Consider the following 18104-nt stretch of genomic DNA (forward strand, 5'->3'; position numbering starts at 1 on the left):
CTTCCTTCCTTCCTTCCTTCCTTCTTTTTTTCTTTCTTTCTTTTTCTTTTCTTTTTAATTTATGGAATAAAAAAGTATTTCCATAACATAGTGCAATAAAAAAGATGATTGTATATGAAACTGCAAATCTACTATGCACAACTTGCTATTTCTTTCAAATATATAACAAAATTATCATGTAAATTTTTTTCTCTTCTGTTATCTTCCCTCCCCTCCTCCCGCCCTGGAGATGGCTACTACTAGACACAAATAGGTGTATATATAAAAATATATAAACACAGTTATTCTATACATACTTCTATTTATCAGTTCTTTCTCTGAATGCATATAGTGCCTTTCTTCATATGTCCTTTATAGGTAATTTGTGTATTTATAATAGACAAAATAATTTATTTGCTCAAAATTGTTAATGCCCCAGTTCCAAATTAACAAATATATGCCCCATTAACAAATATAAGCTTTTATTAAGGGATATTTACTTCATTGAAATGGCAAAAATAGAAGTATAAACATTTCCCCCTTCACTATCTCCTATACTAAGTCTCTGTGAATGGGAGAGTGCTGAAATTTAATTCAATTACTATTTAGCATTGGCCCCACCCAGATCATGTCCAAATTCAACTGCTCACTGGGGAGAAGGGTGGGAGACAAGAAACAATCATCAAAATAACTGAATATTTGTTAGTACAGCTCCTGCTTAAATCAATGAAAACAAAGATTAAATAAAAGTAAACAAAGGTGAAATTAGTGCAACAAATATTCTCTGACTGATAATGATGGTTTAAGTGGTAAACACATGGAGGTCTGATTTGAGTTGGGTCATTCAATGCAGGTGCAATCTGTCAACAGGTATAGGCTCATGACATAGATGACTTGACTTGTGTCATGTCATGCTGTTGGCTACATTTGAATGTTAAATGTATGAATTCAAAGTTAAATAATCTGTGTACAAGTTAAAAATACCATGTTATCTATTACATTTCTCAGTGTCATTCATTTTGCTAAGTATAATATAGTAGGCTGGTTTCAAATGCATCTTAAAAATGGAAAGAACTCAAGAAGGATTATTATGAACAATCACTTGAAATTTTCAACAAGCAAATGTAAATTTAATTGTCTTAAATTTAAAAATTGCTCCTAAAGTTTTAAGTGAAATAATATCCCCCAATGATGGATAAATACATAACAGGTTTTTTAAAAACAAATAAATAAATCCATTGGAGCAGCTGAAACTAATAAAGAAAAGACAATAGAAACAGTTTGAGTAATGGAAATACACAAAATAAAAAAATCCAAATCCAGGAAATAAGATTCATATTATCACTGGTATTTACTAGTACTGTTACTGATAGAAAGAAAAGACTGCAATGGTCACAATGTATAAATGCTTTAACTGCAAATAGTGCAAAGCCTAATAAATTGAAATGATATCTTGAAAATGTTTATGTTAGCAAAGAACATGTTTACAAAGAAAATATTTACATTAGCAAGGCAAGATAATTTTAAAGAGAAAATAAGATACTTCTAACAAGCAAAACAAACTTTTTTTGAAAAAAAAAAAACTTTGTCTGTGACTTTAAAAATAGTTGATTTTATCATATAAGGTTGCTTGCCAATTTGTTATATGTAAAAAAGTTCATTCAATAGGAGAAACTTTTGTGTAGCTATTTGTATGGATGGGACAGTACTTCACAAATTATATGCAAAGTGGTTTTGAATTGTTCCACTTGCCAATAATATGGTGGATAGGAGGGTCCCTGCATGTTTGAAGATCTTTATGATTAATCCTTTGAGAGGCTAAAATCTTCCTATTATAGGTAGATGAATTCTTATGGATGATCCAGTGTACTGCTAGTTTGATTTCCTGTGTACAATGTGTAGCTAAAGTCGATGTTAAAAGAAGATTTGTTACGTTTTGCCGCAGTCTTGTTGGCTATGCCACATCATGAGAAAATTTCAATATAATATATTCAATATAATTTTTCCCTCATGGAAATGCTATATTGTGGTAAAATTGCTTTGGACTGCACTGACAAGGCTCATATAATGTCACGATAATATATGTCTATAGTGTAATACATGGCCCCTCTTGCAATTTGGATACTGGGAAAGATTCATAGATAATCACTTGTATCAAGAAATATGAATAGCTATATACAATTGTTCAAGTTGTTACAAGACAAATTGCCTTTGTTTTTAGAAGTCCAGGCTCTTTTCAAAAGAAAACTCTTTGCAAACTTGTGTGATAACATGGAGGCAGAGTTTAGTGCAATTATATATTATTGTGAAGCATGCTGACTTTCTCATGATAAAGTACTTCAAAAGAGTATTTGAAAATAGTTCAAAGAAAAAAATTGACATTTTTCTTATCAAGAATAAGTAAGATGAAGCAAATTCATTTTTATACTAAAAATTTTCTCTTGGAATTTATATATGTGGTACATGTTTTTGAGGGGAAAAATGGTTATTCTAAATAAAAAACTCCAAGGTCCTAATTTCCTACCCTATCTGTCCTGTAAATGAAATAGCAGAAAGTTGAAGATCTGCTTATTTATCACATCCTAGAGAAGCAATCTTCACTTTATTTTTATAACCTAGATATTCTAAATATGAATGAAGAAGGAACTAAGTTACCATGGACAAATATGATATATTTAGTCTTCCTCTGAATAAGAACAGTTTATAGATATCTTGCACCGCATTTGAGCAATGTTATGATGAAAAAATGAGTGCACCTTTCACAGAAACAGGAACATTATTATTAGGGTTATTGTTTTTAGTTATAAATATGAAAATTATGAATGATTTATGAGTAAAACATACATCACATTTATTTCATATATTTGCTGTTATAAATTTTTTATTTTATTTAAATATAAGCTAAGTCATTTCATAAATTGTTTTATGAAAAGTAGAGTGTGTGTGACAATTTTTTTTTCTAAAGAAAAAGGTGGGTTGTTATTACAACAAGTTTGAAAAAATCCTGATTTAAAGTATGGAGGAGAGGAGAGGAGAATGCTTATGACAGAAGTTATTAACCTTTTCTACAGAAGTAGAAGCTGAATTAATCTGCTGAAGGACAGGGAAGTAGAGATAGAGTTTGGGACTTGAAAGGAGAAAATGTTGAATTGGCCACTTTAGGGAGTATGTAATGGAAGCAGATAGTAATCAAAGGTCGCTTTGTAGAAGCAAAGGCTCAACTGAGGTTAGATAGGATGACTTTGTAGGTACCAAATCAGTGTGGTTTCATGACTCTCTCCAACACTTCTAGGTGGCTCATCAGTAGAAGCAGATGGTACAAGTGACCTAGATTTGGGGATTAGCTGGATGGGAATAGTGGAGGAACCTGAGGGTAAGGGACTCAAGTGCAGAGAAGAGTACGCTGTTGAAATGGCTGACTATGAAGTCATGAATATCAACATGGCCAGAATAGGAGGGATAAACTAATATAACAGGAATGAATCAATGGATTCAGACCCTCCCTATGGGGGCAAAGAGTAGGGTCAAAAAGCTTGAGTTGGTGGGAGAAGAGAAAGTACAGCGGATTTTGATGAGTTGCGTTAGAAATTCAGAGTTCAGATCTTAGAGGCAGAACAGTTTTGTTTGATAGTGAAGTCTAAGGTTTATCTTCCCTTCTGAATGGATAATGTAGAAGGTAAATGAAAATCCTAGGAACTGAAGTTTATAAACTTAGAGACGAGGGTGTTAGAAGCATTATTATTGTTGAATATTAAAGTTATTGAGAATGATGGCTGAGGTTGGGATAGAAAGGAATCCTGTAAACCAGGTGCCAGTTCATTGAGGAAGGCGTGGAAGTAGGAAAGTGCCAGCAGCAAGATTCAGAGCGAATACTAAGGAGAGGTTGTGAACTATAGTAGAGAAATAAAGGTCTGGAAGTGTCATTGGGGAACAAGGAATATGTCAACTTCTTCTGCTGGTATTCTGAATTCAGGGAAAATGAAAGAAAGAGTTTTCAGTGGTAGACAGGGTGATCTGTAAGGGGTATATGGTACCTTCAGAAAAAATCAAGATGTCACTTTATAAGAGGAGATAAAAAACAGTTCATAGATTGTGGGACATCTCTTTTGCTGAGCAGTTGATGATGGTCTGCATTAGTAGAGGAAGTTTCCTCACTAAAGATTTCCCTTTACTGATGAAATAATAGATCAAAAGAAAAATAAAACTATTGAAAAGTAAAATTATTACCTTACTTACCACCTTATTGATATATTCTTTGAATAGTTACTCATGAATGCCCACGAAAAGGACGGAATATCTGCCTCTCCTTGTATGAACTCAGATTCTTATCACAACTCGTAAAACCTCTGTTAAAATTGGAAAAGGAAGTTCAAGACCTTTCCCAAGAACTGCTCTCGCTGCCCAGGGTATCCAGACATGCTTCAGGTAAGGTGATCTTTTAATATATAAACCCATAGTCTATATCCCCCCCCCAAAACACACACACACACACACACACACACACATACACACTCTACTCTTGCCAACATGTTGGTGTATGAGCATCATGATTTTGTAATCATGATTTCAAAATGTTCTGGAGTTATCAGAACAATACTAATTTTGGATTACCTTTTCATCTTTGTAAAAGTCAATCTTGATAATTCTTAGACAAGACATCTATAAACACTAAATCATTTAGAAGAAGCGTGAAATTACCAAAGGGGCATTTGATTGAGAATCAAGAGCCTTGGATTCTGGTCCTAGGTCCTAGGTCTTATCAAGTGATTCTATGATCTTGAGTAATCATTCACCTTCTTTTGTTTTCAGCTTCCTCATCTATTAAATGAGCTAACTTCCAGATTAACGATAGCCCTAAAATTGCCATAGTTATTTAGACTAAAATAATAATGTTAGTAAAAAGATGTGTGTTCTTTTTAAAAAAAGATCCTCCAATAAAATCTTTTTCTGATACTTCATTGTATAAAGCAGGAATGTAAATTACTACAAATTGGAAAGGCTTTGTGTGTGGGCCTGTGTGTATGCTGATGTGTATGCCTGTGTTCTGAGGACTAGGCTGCCTAAATTCAAAAAGGATCATCACTAGATTGACCCCATGGGGAGGGACTTGAAAGACATTCTACAGTGTTTTAAAGGGACTGTGTGATGAGATTCATGAAGTAAGAAGTAAAAAGATACGTGACAGTGACTTCTGCAATTCTGAACACTAGAGGCAATATGCTGTGATGACAGGAGCTGGTGTAGAGTCAGGAAGTCTTGGGTTCAACTCCTGCTTCTTCTACAATATATTGATTTATGACCTTGGGCAAGTCACTTAACCTCACTGTGTGCTAGCTAATTCTCTAAGACTATAAATTGCAGCTGAGGTGTTGCTTTTCATTAGTGGAGGCCGTTCTCCACTAGAAGCTCTCTACATTGATGAAATCACAGATGTAATCCAAATTCTCAACAAATCCCTTATCAGGAACATGATGTGATTAGGTATTTGAATAACATTCTATCAGAATTTGAAATGTGAAAGAAAAATATTTCATATTGTTCTTTTTGTAGAAATAGACTTATATATTAATTATAATAAAATACCTTAAGTTAAAATTATAACAAAATAATTCTTTGCAGATTATTGTTTTGAGATATTATATTCAATTTCTGAAAATGGTGCCAACTTTCAGAGAACTTAGATAATAAAGTTTTAGAACTTGAAGGGACTTTAGAGATCATCTACTTAAATTCTTTTATTTTCAGCCCAGAGAATGAAAATGCCTTACCTTAAGTCACTGATAGCTATGACAAAGCCAGTCCTTTAACTCACATTTTGTCTACATAGCAAAATTAAGAGCTGAAATACAAATTTATATGGTGGATTCCATCAGTGTCAACAACCATTGTAGAAAAAAATAGTAATTGTATGACTAGGTCCCAACTAGTGCAGCTAATGAATTCTCTGATGTTAGTTGCATGGATTTGAATTCACACTGTTCTAAGATAAAATTATATAAAATATGGTGATTGGTTCTAGCTCAAAGGAAGTATGTAGTGTGAATTCAAATAATATAACCATTGCAAAGGATTTATTATTTACACTAATCTGGATCTGGGTATACTTACACTTTAATAAGATTTTGTGTTTTTTAATGTAATTATTTAACTGCTTCAAATTAGTTTTCCACATTGCCTATTCAAATATAGCCTTATTAGCATGATAATTTTTTTAAGAACAACTTTAACAAGGTTTTGTAAATTTCATTGAAGGATATGCATCGCAGTCAGAGAACTTGAACATGTGATGAAGAATTTAAGTGATACCCTAAAGATAGAAGAGAGGTCATGTGGCACTTGTTTTATGCTACAGAAAACTTTCCAAAGCTGGGAATCAGGAATGGGAGGGAGGTACAGGTAGATAACAGGTTTCTGAAGCTTACAAGTAAATAAAAGGGAAAAGAATAACTGCATAAGAGAAGAAATGTAGTCTATAAAGATAATGAAATTGAGGAAACTAGATTTAATTAAAAGGCAATGGGAAAACTTTGAAGGATTCTTTCTTTTGGGAGAGTAACATGGTCAAGAATAGAGGGAGTACCAAAAGGAAAGGGATAACATATTCTTTCTTTGTAATAACTAATAGTGTTGCATTTTGGCATTTTTAAGGAGCCAGAATTTTGACTTTGTGTATACTACATGTGATGCAGTTCCCAAACTCATAACTTATAGAGTGTATTCAAGGCTTTTGGCATCCCTGACCCAGAACCTGGAAACCTGTGGACAGCTGTGGGGACTTCCTGGGGATATAGTTCCAGAATTAGGGTGAATCTGGAGTAAGGATGAGCCCAGTCCCATATGTAGTTTTCCTATACTAATTCTAGTTCATATCATTAGGGTATGGGAATAATTTTTCAATATTCTTGCCCTGAAAGTTTAAACCTGCTTGGAAATAGTCTAAACACAAAACTAATCTTCCTGAGGCACACCTCTGACCTTGTCCCTCAGTTTCTTAAAAGCTTTTCATGACTTCCCATTTCCTACTGAATAGCATCTTAAACTGGCATTCAAAGCCTCCACACTTTAATGTACTTTATGCACTAGTCAAATTGGAGTATTTGCATTTCCCCAAACACAATCCTCATTTTCTCCTTTTGTGAACATTTGGAGTGTTCTCATTTCTGTCTGTTGAAATCCTGTCTACTCTTTAAGCTGGTTAAAACTAGGTGAAATGCCTTCCTTAATCCACTAAGACAAAAATGACATCTCCTTCCTTTGATATCTCAATTGTACGTTATATCTCACCTATGTAATCATCGTAAGATATTTTGTTGTATATGTTTTATTTGCCCTACTAGATTGTGAAATTTGGGGGTGTAAGACCATGTCTTATTTGCTGTTTTGCTTCTTCACTTCTTGGAACAGCTCCTTGCATATAGTGATTAATTAATAAATGGTTATTGAATTCAGTGAAAACTAGAATGACCTCTGGGAAATATTAAAATGAAGCAAAATTGAATTGAAAAAAGCTAGGACTAAGGTCTTTGCTCTAGAACTAAAAAGGCTCAGGTCCATTTTATAGAGAGCAAAGAGTACTTAGAACTGGTTTGAGGCAGGGTATTTAGAAATCTTATATTAAGAGCAGCCCTCAAAACCCATCAGATTGGCAAAGATGACAAAAAAAAAGAAAATTATAAATATTGGAGAGGTTGTGAGAAAATAGACACCTTGATGAACTATTAGTGGATCTGTGAATTGGGAACCATTCTAGAAAGCAATTTGGAATTATACACTTAAAGTTTTTAAATGGGGCGCTTCCTTTGACCTGCCTATAGCAGTACTAGGCCTATGCCCAAAAGAGATTAAAGAAAGAGGAAAATGTCCTACATGCGTACAAAAAATATTTATAGCAGTTCTTTTTGTGGCAGCAAAAAATGGGAAGCAAAATAGATACCCATCAGTTAGGGAATGGCTGAATGGATGTGGTATATCAATGAAATGGAATATTATTATACTGTAAGAATTTTTTTTTAAGAAAAGGTGATTTCAAGGAGTCATGGAAAGATTCATATGAACTGATGCAGAATGAAATGAGCAGAACCAGCAGACCAATCTATATAGTAACAACAGCAACACTGTAAAAACAAACAACTTTGAAAGCTCTAAGAGCTCTGATCAATGCAATAACCAACCATGATTGCAGAGGACTGATGATGAAGCATGTTGCCCACTTCCTGACAGAAAGATGATAGATTTATGGTGCAGAAAAGACATTTTGGGGATAAGACCAATTGCAGAATTTGTTTTGCTTTACTGTGCATATTTGTTAACAAGGAATTTTTTTTGGTTTGTTTTGGTTTTTACTAGGCGGTAGGTATGAGGAAAAGAAAATAAATTTCTGCTAATTAAAAATGGAATTTAATTTTAAAAGTAAAAGCTCAGCAAGGCAAATACATTAGTATTTCATAATATAGAATATACATGTATATGTACATGTATATTATATTTATTGTTACACTACATTAAGTCTTATGATCTGAACATTTTCATCAGGTAACTATGGCAGATGAAAACAATTTCAATAGTACAGTTAGAATTCTCCATTTTACAAATGCAGTTAAAGCTCAGAAGATGTAATTATTGGAAAACATTTTAAAGTGCAGAACTTTGAAGTGTCCTAACAAGAACTATCTGGGCACAAAAACATCTTTTGGTGATAACCTGTATTCCCTATTGCAGAAATTTCTGTACTTTATATCAACATGATTCAGCTTGACACAATTATATGTAAATGTCCACCTGAGGAGAATCATCCTTAGGGAAATTGCCAAGAAAATCATAACTGTTCCATTCATTATACTCTTGTGAAATCCATTTTTACCACTAAAGAATAGATTTCCAATAAGGAGAAAAGAAGATTCAGAAGAATGATCAAAGAAACCAAGTTTTGTAAATTTCCTACTTGAAATAGTGTTTTTGACTGAAAGAAATCCTGGGTATGATTTACAATAAGCCGATTAAGGGTCATTCTGGTTTATTGAATGTTCTTTTGTTAATGATTTTTTGCTAATAAGGAACTTAGAAGTGACGCTGTCTACATGACCCAAAACAATCTGAAGAAATTGAAAACATTATCCAAATGTTTCACAATATCCAGATGCATGGAATCTACCTGTATTGGAAACAAAGCATCAAGTTGACTGAGGTTTTTTTTTTTTTTTGTACTTTTCATTTGATATTTATTAGTTCCCTGAGACCTAGAATACTGTCCTCGACGATTTCTGAGTAGGCCAGTAATTAGTAAATTGACTTTAACTAGATTTTTGAAGACAGCAATGATGTTTTCACAGTAATTTTTTTTCTTCTGTTTGGTCACTTTGACATTTTTGAAGACCCATTATTATGATAGAACATTATTTGGTTGTGACTGTGCTGCCTATGTAGTTTGTTGCTTATGGAATTTCTTCAGGTTTGAAATTTGGAACATATCTAATACTACTTCAAAATAAAGTGTGTCTTTGGGCAGTTCCTCATTTTTGGCCGAAGGTGGCATCTGAGATTTATCTAAACCAGGAGGTTTCTTGGCCCTCATTTTTCTCTAGACCCAGCAATGACAAAGAGCCATGGCTGCATAAATTGGATGTAAGAAGAACACTTAGGGTTTGTCTCAGAAGAATCAAAGATTTCAGATCTTCTGAAAGATTGTTTGTACTCTTAGGGGGTCCTAAGAGGGGTCAAATGGCTTCTAAGAGTTCCTTAGCTAGATGGTTAAGGGATTGTATTAGGGAGGCGTATGTAGTTAAGGTAAAGAGGCTCCCAGGGTTTGTAAAGCTCATTACACCAGTACTAGAGCTGTGTCTTGGGCAGAGAGGTCGAAGGCTTCCACATTGGAAATTTGCAAGGTGGCCACCTGGGCTTCTCTTCATACTTTTTCATAGCATTATCTCTTGGATCTAGTCTCTTCTACAGATTCTGTGTTTGGTGGGAGGTTGCTTGTGAGCCAGAAAAGAACAGTGGAGAAAAGAAAGACGTAGTTCACACTTCTAGCTGCCAACAAGGCGGGTTGCTTTGTAGTGCACACAATGGGAAGCTATGAAGACCAATTTGGGTGTGAAAGTGTATGTCGCAGAGAAGTGCTGCCAACCTCTACTCTCTGTGAAAGAAACTACATTGCAGATACTAGCTCAGGGTGCAAAATGAATCATAGAGAACTCAATGAAAAAGAAAAAAAAATAATTTGCATTTGTGTTTTTTGGCATATAGGTGATCCATTGAACTCCTCTGAGGATTTTAATCTAGACATTCTTTTAGATATATTTAAGTTAATTCTACATACATATATCTATGCTATTACAATAAACAAAAAAAGTGACCATATTCTCTCTAAAAAATTAAGTTGACTACTATTTTCAATACATTTTTCCTCTTAGATTTGGGAAACTATATAATTCTACACAGGCCTAATTGAAGTTTGTATGATATACTTGTATTTTGAAAGTGATGATTAAAAATTTTAGGTACATCTAAAAATTCAATTCATTACAATTCAATAAATTCCAAATGGCTACTGTGTGCACAAGCAAGGTACTTTTACCTGGGAATATTAAACAAACAAAAAACAAATGGTACAATAGATCATTTTGTTTAGCAGCTTCCATTCTAATGAAATGAATAGGACTTAGCAGAATTACCATGATACAAGGGATATCAACATTAATGCACAAGTTCTATGAGGAATTGAGGAGACAGAAAGAAACTTAAGGGGGTAGAGGGCATATTCTCCATGCAGGGAAAACTGCATGGAGAAACTGCATGGCACCTGAGTTGGACCTTTACATAAAGGGGAGACTTCAACAGATAGATTGATGGTAGTGAACAGTTTGGCACTAGCAAAGTCATGGAGAATAGAGCGTTCAGGGTGACAATGGGAGAAAGTGTAGGCTAGTTTAGCTGAAATATTGGATATCTGAAGTATGGGAATCATATGAGACAAGGTGGGAAGTAGGCTGGAGCTTTCACCATGAAGAAAATGATCTTGGTTTCATCCTTTCCAGTCTTATGTTTAAAAATCATTCATTTTTTTTCTCTCTCACGGGATTTGAATTTAAAAAGTAAAGGAAGGTACAGCAAAGTTCAAGACAGTTTTCTTTTTATAACTCCCTATGGAATGCTCACCAACCACACAAGCCTCAGAAAACCTATTCTTTACGCATCTGGAAGTTAGCAAGATGAGATTTATTTAACTAAATGTGCCTAGAGGCACATTACTTCAAGTGAACAAAACACAGAATGTGTGTGGAGCAAAATGATAAACCCAAGATAATTACATATTTTTTTCAAATCATATCTTATAGCTATGTAATAATATTCAATTGCTGAATGAAATAGTGATGTACAACCTGTTGGAATGTCAGCTCCTTGAAGGCAGGGATTATTTCACTTTTTTGTGTAACACTAACATAATGACTGGCGTACAGTTGGTGTTTAATAAATGTTCGTTGATTAAAATGTTTGAGGAAGTAACTACATATATTTAATTTTAAATCCATCTTGGATTAACTAGATTAGATACAGGATGACTGCAAGTGTGTTACATTAAGTTGGGCATTGAGAGGGGGTGAAATTTTCAAAATTTGAGCATCTAAAACAAAGGATAGGAAATTTATTTTTTATATAGAAGGAAATCATTACCTTTTCCAGTGCTTTCATTTTTTAAATGTACTTGTGATAGTTAAAGGTGACATTTATTTTGACGTATTAAAGTGGAGAAAATCATTCTCATTTTAAATGTAATACCCTCCAGTTTATTTAATTTATTTTACAAAAACTGAAATTAATTTTATTCAGTTACCCTTAACTTCTTTTTAGAAGTGACTGTGAAGCAATATATAACAGAACTAATGAAAAAAGGAGCTATTCTTTATTCATCAAATATAAAATGTAAGTACAATGGAATGTGGATTCCATCATGTTATATGAAAAGCATTATGTGTAACTTGAGTTTCACATTATCATAACAGTAATATTCCACTCTATTTTGTTGAGTTTTCATAAATGATATTGATATATCAGAAAGTGTTATGGGCTTTATATTTTCAACAACATTAATTTTGAGTTGGGTCCTTATTTTTAATATTTTGTAGGAGTTTGGAAGAAATCTAGTGGAGAACTTTTAATACAGGATGCTAAAGCAAATGAAACTAGCATACTACCTGAGAAATTACTGCAGGTCAAAGAGGTAAGTTTGAAAGAACTCCTGGTTATTTGAGTTTTTCCTACATGTCAACAATATGGTTCAGGATATTTCTACCTAAATCCCAATTGCCTGAGTTTTATAACTTGCTTGGAAAAAATAATTCCAGTTTGAAAGTTAACCTACTAAGTCTTTGATTAAAAGATAAGAACTCTTCCCAAGGGGGGAAATTACTTAAATCATACACATATTTCAGCCCAGTATAGACATTTGCCCCCTTGCCCATTTTGCCCCAGATGAAAGAATATTGGACTCAGAGTTAGGATTGTATATGTTTTGCATTAGAAGTTCTATGTTTGAGGAACAATAAGATTTGTTAAGATGATAGGAATTTAAGCATTATCTGGACCTTGACTAATTTGAAAATAGAAAAAGCAAAAAGGAAAGAATGAAACAGTAAGTACAAAAAAAAGGGGGGTAAAGAATAGTTAGAAATGAACTCTTAGCTGCTATAGACAAATAATGGCAAGAGAATAATTAAGGTCAAGACAATCTATTTTAACAGTGTAATGCTCCACTTCAGATCCTCCATCCTCACCTCTCACTCTCTTCATGTCTTCCTACTTCATTCTCTAAGATCACTAGTGATCTCTTTATTGATAAATTCAGTAGCCTTAGTCCTCTTCCTTCTTAACCTCTCTGCCACATTTGGCACTCTTGACCACTCTCCTCCCTCATCTTCTATGATCTTGCTCCCTCCTGGTTCTGCTCTTACCTCTCTAACAACTCTTGCTCATTCTCCATTGCAGGATCATCTTCCATGTCCCATCCTTTGGGTTGGGATATGCCATAGCATTCTTCTATAACTTGTCTTCTCTTTTCTTTCTGTTCTCTCTGGATGACCTCCTTTGGCATCTTATGCAGATGACTGCCAAATCTATATTTTCATTCAGTCTGAATCCGGTCCGAGACTGTCTTAGTCTGAGCATTAGGGCTCTATGCTGGTTGCTTACCTACTGCCAAGATCCCGGCCTCAATTTCTGACCACCTTGGAACTTTCTTAGTGGAACTCTCTCTACTCTTGCTGCTGAACACAGAGCCTAGAAAGCAATATATATCCTTTTTCTTATCCAGTTGGAAGGCTACATTGTACTGGGGCTGGCTTTGCTGGGCTCCCTTTCTTATTTCCTGTTGGCATCTGGCTGAATTTTTGTGCAGTTCTGGGGAGGAAGAAGTTTCTGTAGCTTCTTATTGGATATCTTAAGCATAATTAAGACTGGTGGAAACTTAAGTGTTTGCTTGAGTAGGGTTGTAGAAGCTGGGCAGCCTGCCTCCCTTTCAGGCAACGATCTTGAATGGAAGTCCCATCACTCATTTATGATTTTACAGTCTGGCTTCTTACTTCATCTTGAAACTATTCTTTTCAAAATTATTAATGTTCTCTTCACTGTAAGACCTAATGGGTCTTTTCTCTGTTCTCCTGCTTCTAGACCTACCTGGTACATCTGACACTGGTAAACATTCTTTTCTGAATATTCTCTCCTCTCCTACTTCTCCTCTTCCTTGTCTGATCTCTCCTTCTCAGCATCCGATGTTGATCCATCATCCATAGCATCCTCCTAACTATGAGTGTTCCTCAGGGCTCTGTCCTAGATCTACTTCTCTTCTCTTCTTAAGGATAAAAAAGTTTTCATCTTATTGTATTATATTTTTTACTGTTTGAATTTGTTTAATTTTTTAAAATGGAAGCTATGGATAGTGGTATTTATTTTATAAATGACTTGGCTAGATTGCTTTTATTTCATTAGGGGAGCTATATATATAAGAATTTGTACTCGGTAATGTATTATTCTGTAAATGTCTCATTCATGTTCTCTGATGTACCATGTGCACCATGTTTTCTGTATGAGAATCATATAATTCTACATTAATATATATTTTGTTATATGTGTATGTGTGTACATGTGCATGTGTATGTGTACACACACATAATGTATGCTTGCATTGCAACTTTTAAAGTCCCTTCTGGGACACACACATATGTATGTATGTACATTTGCATAAATGTGTATGTGTGTATATGTGTATATATTTATATGTTTATAAATTATCACCCCAAATATTTAGTACAGTGATTTGTATGCTGTCCTACTAATGCAATATATATTGACTGAATGATACAGCTCATAAAAAAACCAAGCAAATTATAGAAATAATAAACCAAAAGAGACCACAGTAATAAATTATTGCAGTTCCTTTGTTTTATTACTAATGAGGAAACTAAGTCCTGAGGAGACTAACTAAGTAAATGGCTCTAGGTCATATAGCTGTTTAGCAGCAAGGCCAGAACTCAAGCCCAGATCTCCTGACCTAATCCAGCCCTTTTCTACCACCTGAAGCTACGTTACAATTCTAGCCATATGACAACTCTGAGACTTTATAAAATGGGGGGAAAACATTTTAAGCCCACTGCATAGACAAAAAAATGCAATGGACTTTATTTTATGACTTATTTTAGTAGAATTAAAAGTAATTCTGCCTCTAAAGAAAATTCTGAATAAGGCTAGGGAGAGGTGCAATAATTTGATTTCTCATGTAATTTATGTTTTTAACAGTATTTTTAAAAAATTATAACAATGCAAAGGAAATAAATGATTCAATATTTAATAGTAACATGTCACAATGTCTGTTAACAGTAAACTATAAAAATAACTCTAAAATTTAATTTAGACTTTATTAAATATATTGAATTTACAGGTTACGTTAGGTGATAAATCAGTGCAGCTTTTGGCTTTCATAGAGATGGTTATTGGACTACATTTAATAAATTAAATTTTGAAAAAAACACTTTTGATTAAATCTACTGACAACTTAAAATGAAATGTCAGTATATTAATGTTGGTTAAGAATGCATATGTTTTTGTCTATTACATTATACCATATTCACAAGGTAATATTTTCAAGGTTATAAGAATAGTTTTCATAGTGTAAATAAAGAATATCTATATCCAACTTCCATAATAGAAGCCATAATTTTACATCTGTAACAATAAAAATATTCATTGTGGAGTTAGGTTTATGTTATATAAATTTTTATCTCAGTATACTTTACTAGATTTTGGCTGGAGAAGTGCATTTAAAGAGGTGTCTCTTTCGGTGGTGCGGTGTTTAACAATAGCAATGGAAGATCATGCCACTAAAATTCTCCATCGTGAACAGAATGAAAAATCTTCAGCTGTAAACTATACTATGAGTCTTGTCAACATTCAGTCAGTTTGGGAGCTGTGCAGAGTGACTCCTGAGGAAGAGCAACCGAAGAAAATTGCAAAGGCAGGTATCAAGTGATTTAAAATTAGCTGGGAGACCGCGGGAACAGGATGTTATACTCTCCCAACTTTGAAATCCTTATTATGAATATTTCAATATATTTTTCATGGGAAATTTATTAAAAATATAAGTGGCATTGCAAGATTGTCTATGTCTTTAAAATGTTTCTAATTTACTTTTTCATTTTTCAAATTCTGCTTTTTATCTGTATTTAAAAGATTTGCTGTTCCTGTCGTTATTTTGCCTAATTATGTTATAGCCTGTTTCGCAAATTGGCTAAGGTCACAACTTAATTATTAAAAGGTTTTCACATATTTTTATTGGGGAAAAAGACTTTGTTGATCTTTTTGTATTTTTTTTTGAAAACCACTTATCCTCTGCTCTTGTATTGCCTTTGATTATCAATTACCATGCATTATATAAGGGAAGAGAACATAAAATTTAACACAATGATTATAATTTCACAAAGTTTTGTAGAATAGGTAGTGGAGAATTTGGGAATAAGACCCTAATGTGTTCCAAAAAACTCTTTTCTACTTGTGAATGTCTGACAGTGGAAGGACTTTTTAGGCCTGTCCCTGCCTTCATAGGGAGATGCTTGCTTTTTACTTTATTCATAATAGGGAGGTAGGAACATAGGTTTTTGCACACGTATGTTAGAAACATGGCTGGTTGCATTTATGAATATCATCATTCATTACTCAATCTTTAATATTTACAAGAGTTTTAAAAAGTATAGATAGAGAATATTATGTAAAAAAGGACTAATTACACTAATAACCAAATATAAACTATAGTGTTCACAGAGTAAGCAATTTAGGACAGAACCACTGGTTTTCCTTACTATTATAATCTCTTTAAAAAGAGAACTGTTGAAGATCATCTACTCTATCTATTTCAGGGAAGCATTCCTCACTTGGACCTCTGCCAAAATCTTGATCAGGCAACCTTAAACCACAGCCAGTTATAGAGGATTGGCCCTTGGACAGTTCCCCTCATCCCTCTAACCTTGAGAAAGGATGAATGAAGTCAGGGAATACCACCTTTATGACCCCTTATCTGTGATCTATAAACAGCTTAAATACATGTGCTATTGATGTTTTAGAATTATTTGAACTAACCTGATATATATATAGTTGATGGATATGTTAAAAAACTTTAATCTGTTAAATATAGTTAAATATTCAAGAAATTTGATGGAAACATGACACAATATTATTAGAATAATTTAGGAGATAATGCAGATAAATATCTAGTATGTTTATTTTCTCTACAGGATGTCTCTAAAGTTTTAGTCAAGTTTTAAGCTTTAACAAATTCATAAGTATAAATGCTATAAACTTATGAAAAAATTGGGAAATTATTTTAAATTTTAAAGTATTGATGTTTTGTATTAAAATTCAATATAACCACTATACATCATTCTATTTGGTTTTTGAACTTAAAAAAAACTTTCATCAGCTGCTGCTCAGTGACTCAGTTGTACTTGTTATAATCATCCAAAAATGAGGTTTTGATGCATACATTATAATTTTGATGTAATCCAAAAGAAAAAGTGTAGTTGAAGTAAATCAGGTGGGCATGCAAGAGGACCTCTCCTGCTGATCCACCTGTCTGAGAAAATGTCATCCAGAAACTGTTGTACACATAATGCAGAATAACAAGGTACCTTATCTTATTAAAATTTAAAAAATTTACTACTTACAATTCAGAAAACTAATTCAATAATTTTCAAATGATGTGGGGCTTTTTTGTAAGTTTGTAGCATTCATTTATACTTCTGAAGTTATTAAAACTTAAAATTGTGCTAAGACTATATGCTTTACTACTTCCTGGCTACGTGACGCAATTAGTAATGCATGCAGATGGTAACTCCTCCACATTTAAAGGGAAGGATTCATGCGGTTTTTTGGCTTAAAAAAAACCCCAAACCGCTTTTCTTTTTCCATCCTCACATCCCTTCCTATTTTCAGTGGTGTGGAGAGTCCCCAAGGTATGGATGAACTTAAAGTAGGGATCAGGGATATAGGAGGTACCAGGCTCTGACTCTTAAATGTGTTATTGGAAGGTTGGTCACGTCTTACAGAAGGACATTGCTGATGAATCAAGTAATACTTGGTGATGTCAGTCTGAAGGTGGACATAGGAAAGAGATTAGCAGAAAATTTTACTTGGGACTAAGAAGAGTCCAAAGGCTTATCTATTATTCAGAACCTGCATGTATATATGTCATAAACATCTTCCAGAGGAGAGTTGGAAGATGCTAGAGACAGAGGGTACCAAAAACCATAGGAAAAAAATGCAATGATTATATTTTAACAGACAAGAGTCAGGTGGTAACTAATATGTGAATCATTTCACAATTAGCTATATGTATGTAGTCAGATTTATTGGTTAGAGTAAAGGTCAAAAGCAATACCAAATTAAAAGACACGATAAAGATAAGAAAATGCTGCCTGAAATTAACTATACCAACTCCAAATGAAGTATTTAAATGAGTTGTTGATGCTAAAAAATGGGAAATGGATAAAAGTAATGGGATTGACTTTGATGATCATCATTTCTTAAAAAAATTTGATAAAAAATAATTAACACAAAGAGGAGGCCGAGAGGGCCTAGAAATTTCT

The 18104-nt window shown here is 33.6% G+C and overlaps 1 protein-coding gene across 3 annotated transcripts in view; it reads left to right on the forward strand.

Moving 5' to 3' along the window:
- Positions 1-18104, forward strand: part of KIAA0825 (KIAA0825 ortholog) — a 523337-nt gene that overhangs the window by 136165 nt on the left and 369068 nt on the right. For all 3 annotated transcript variants that reach the window (XM_027864280.1, XM_027864281.1, XM_027864282.1), the window contains 3 exons: positions 4243-4404; positions 12102-12196; positions 15254-15481. In XM_027864280.1, coding sequence (XP_027720081.1) covers positions 4243-4404; positions 12102-12196; positions 15254-15481 — 485 coding nt within the window. The remainder of the gene's footprint in view (positions 1-4242; positions 4405-12101; positions 12197-15253; positions 15482-18104) is intronic.

Source organism: Vombatus ursinus, unplaced genomic scaffold, assembly GCF_900497805.2.
Source record: "Vombatus ursinus unplaced genomic scaffold, bare-nosed wombat genome assembly UNPS02014774.1, whole genome shotgun sequence".
Lineage (NCBI taxonomy): Eukaryota > Metazoa > Chordata > Mammalia > Diprotodontia > Vombatidae > Vombatus > Vombatus ursinus.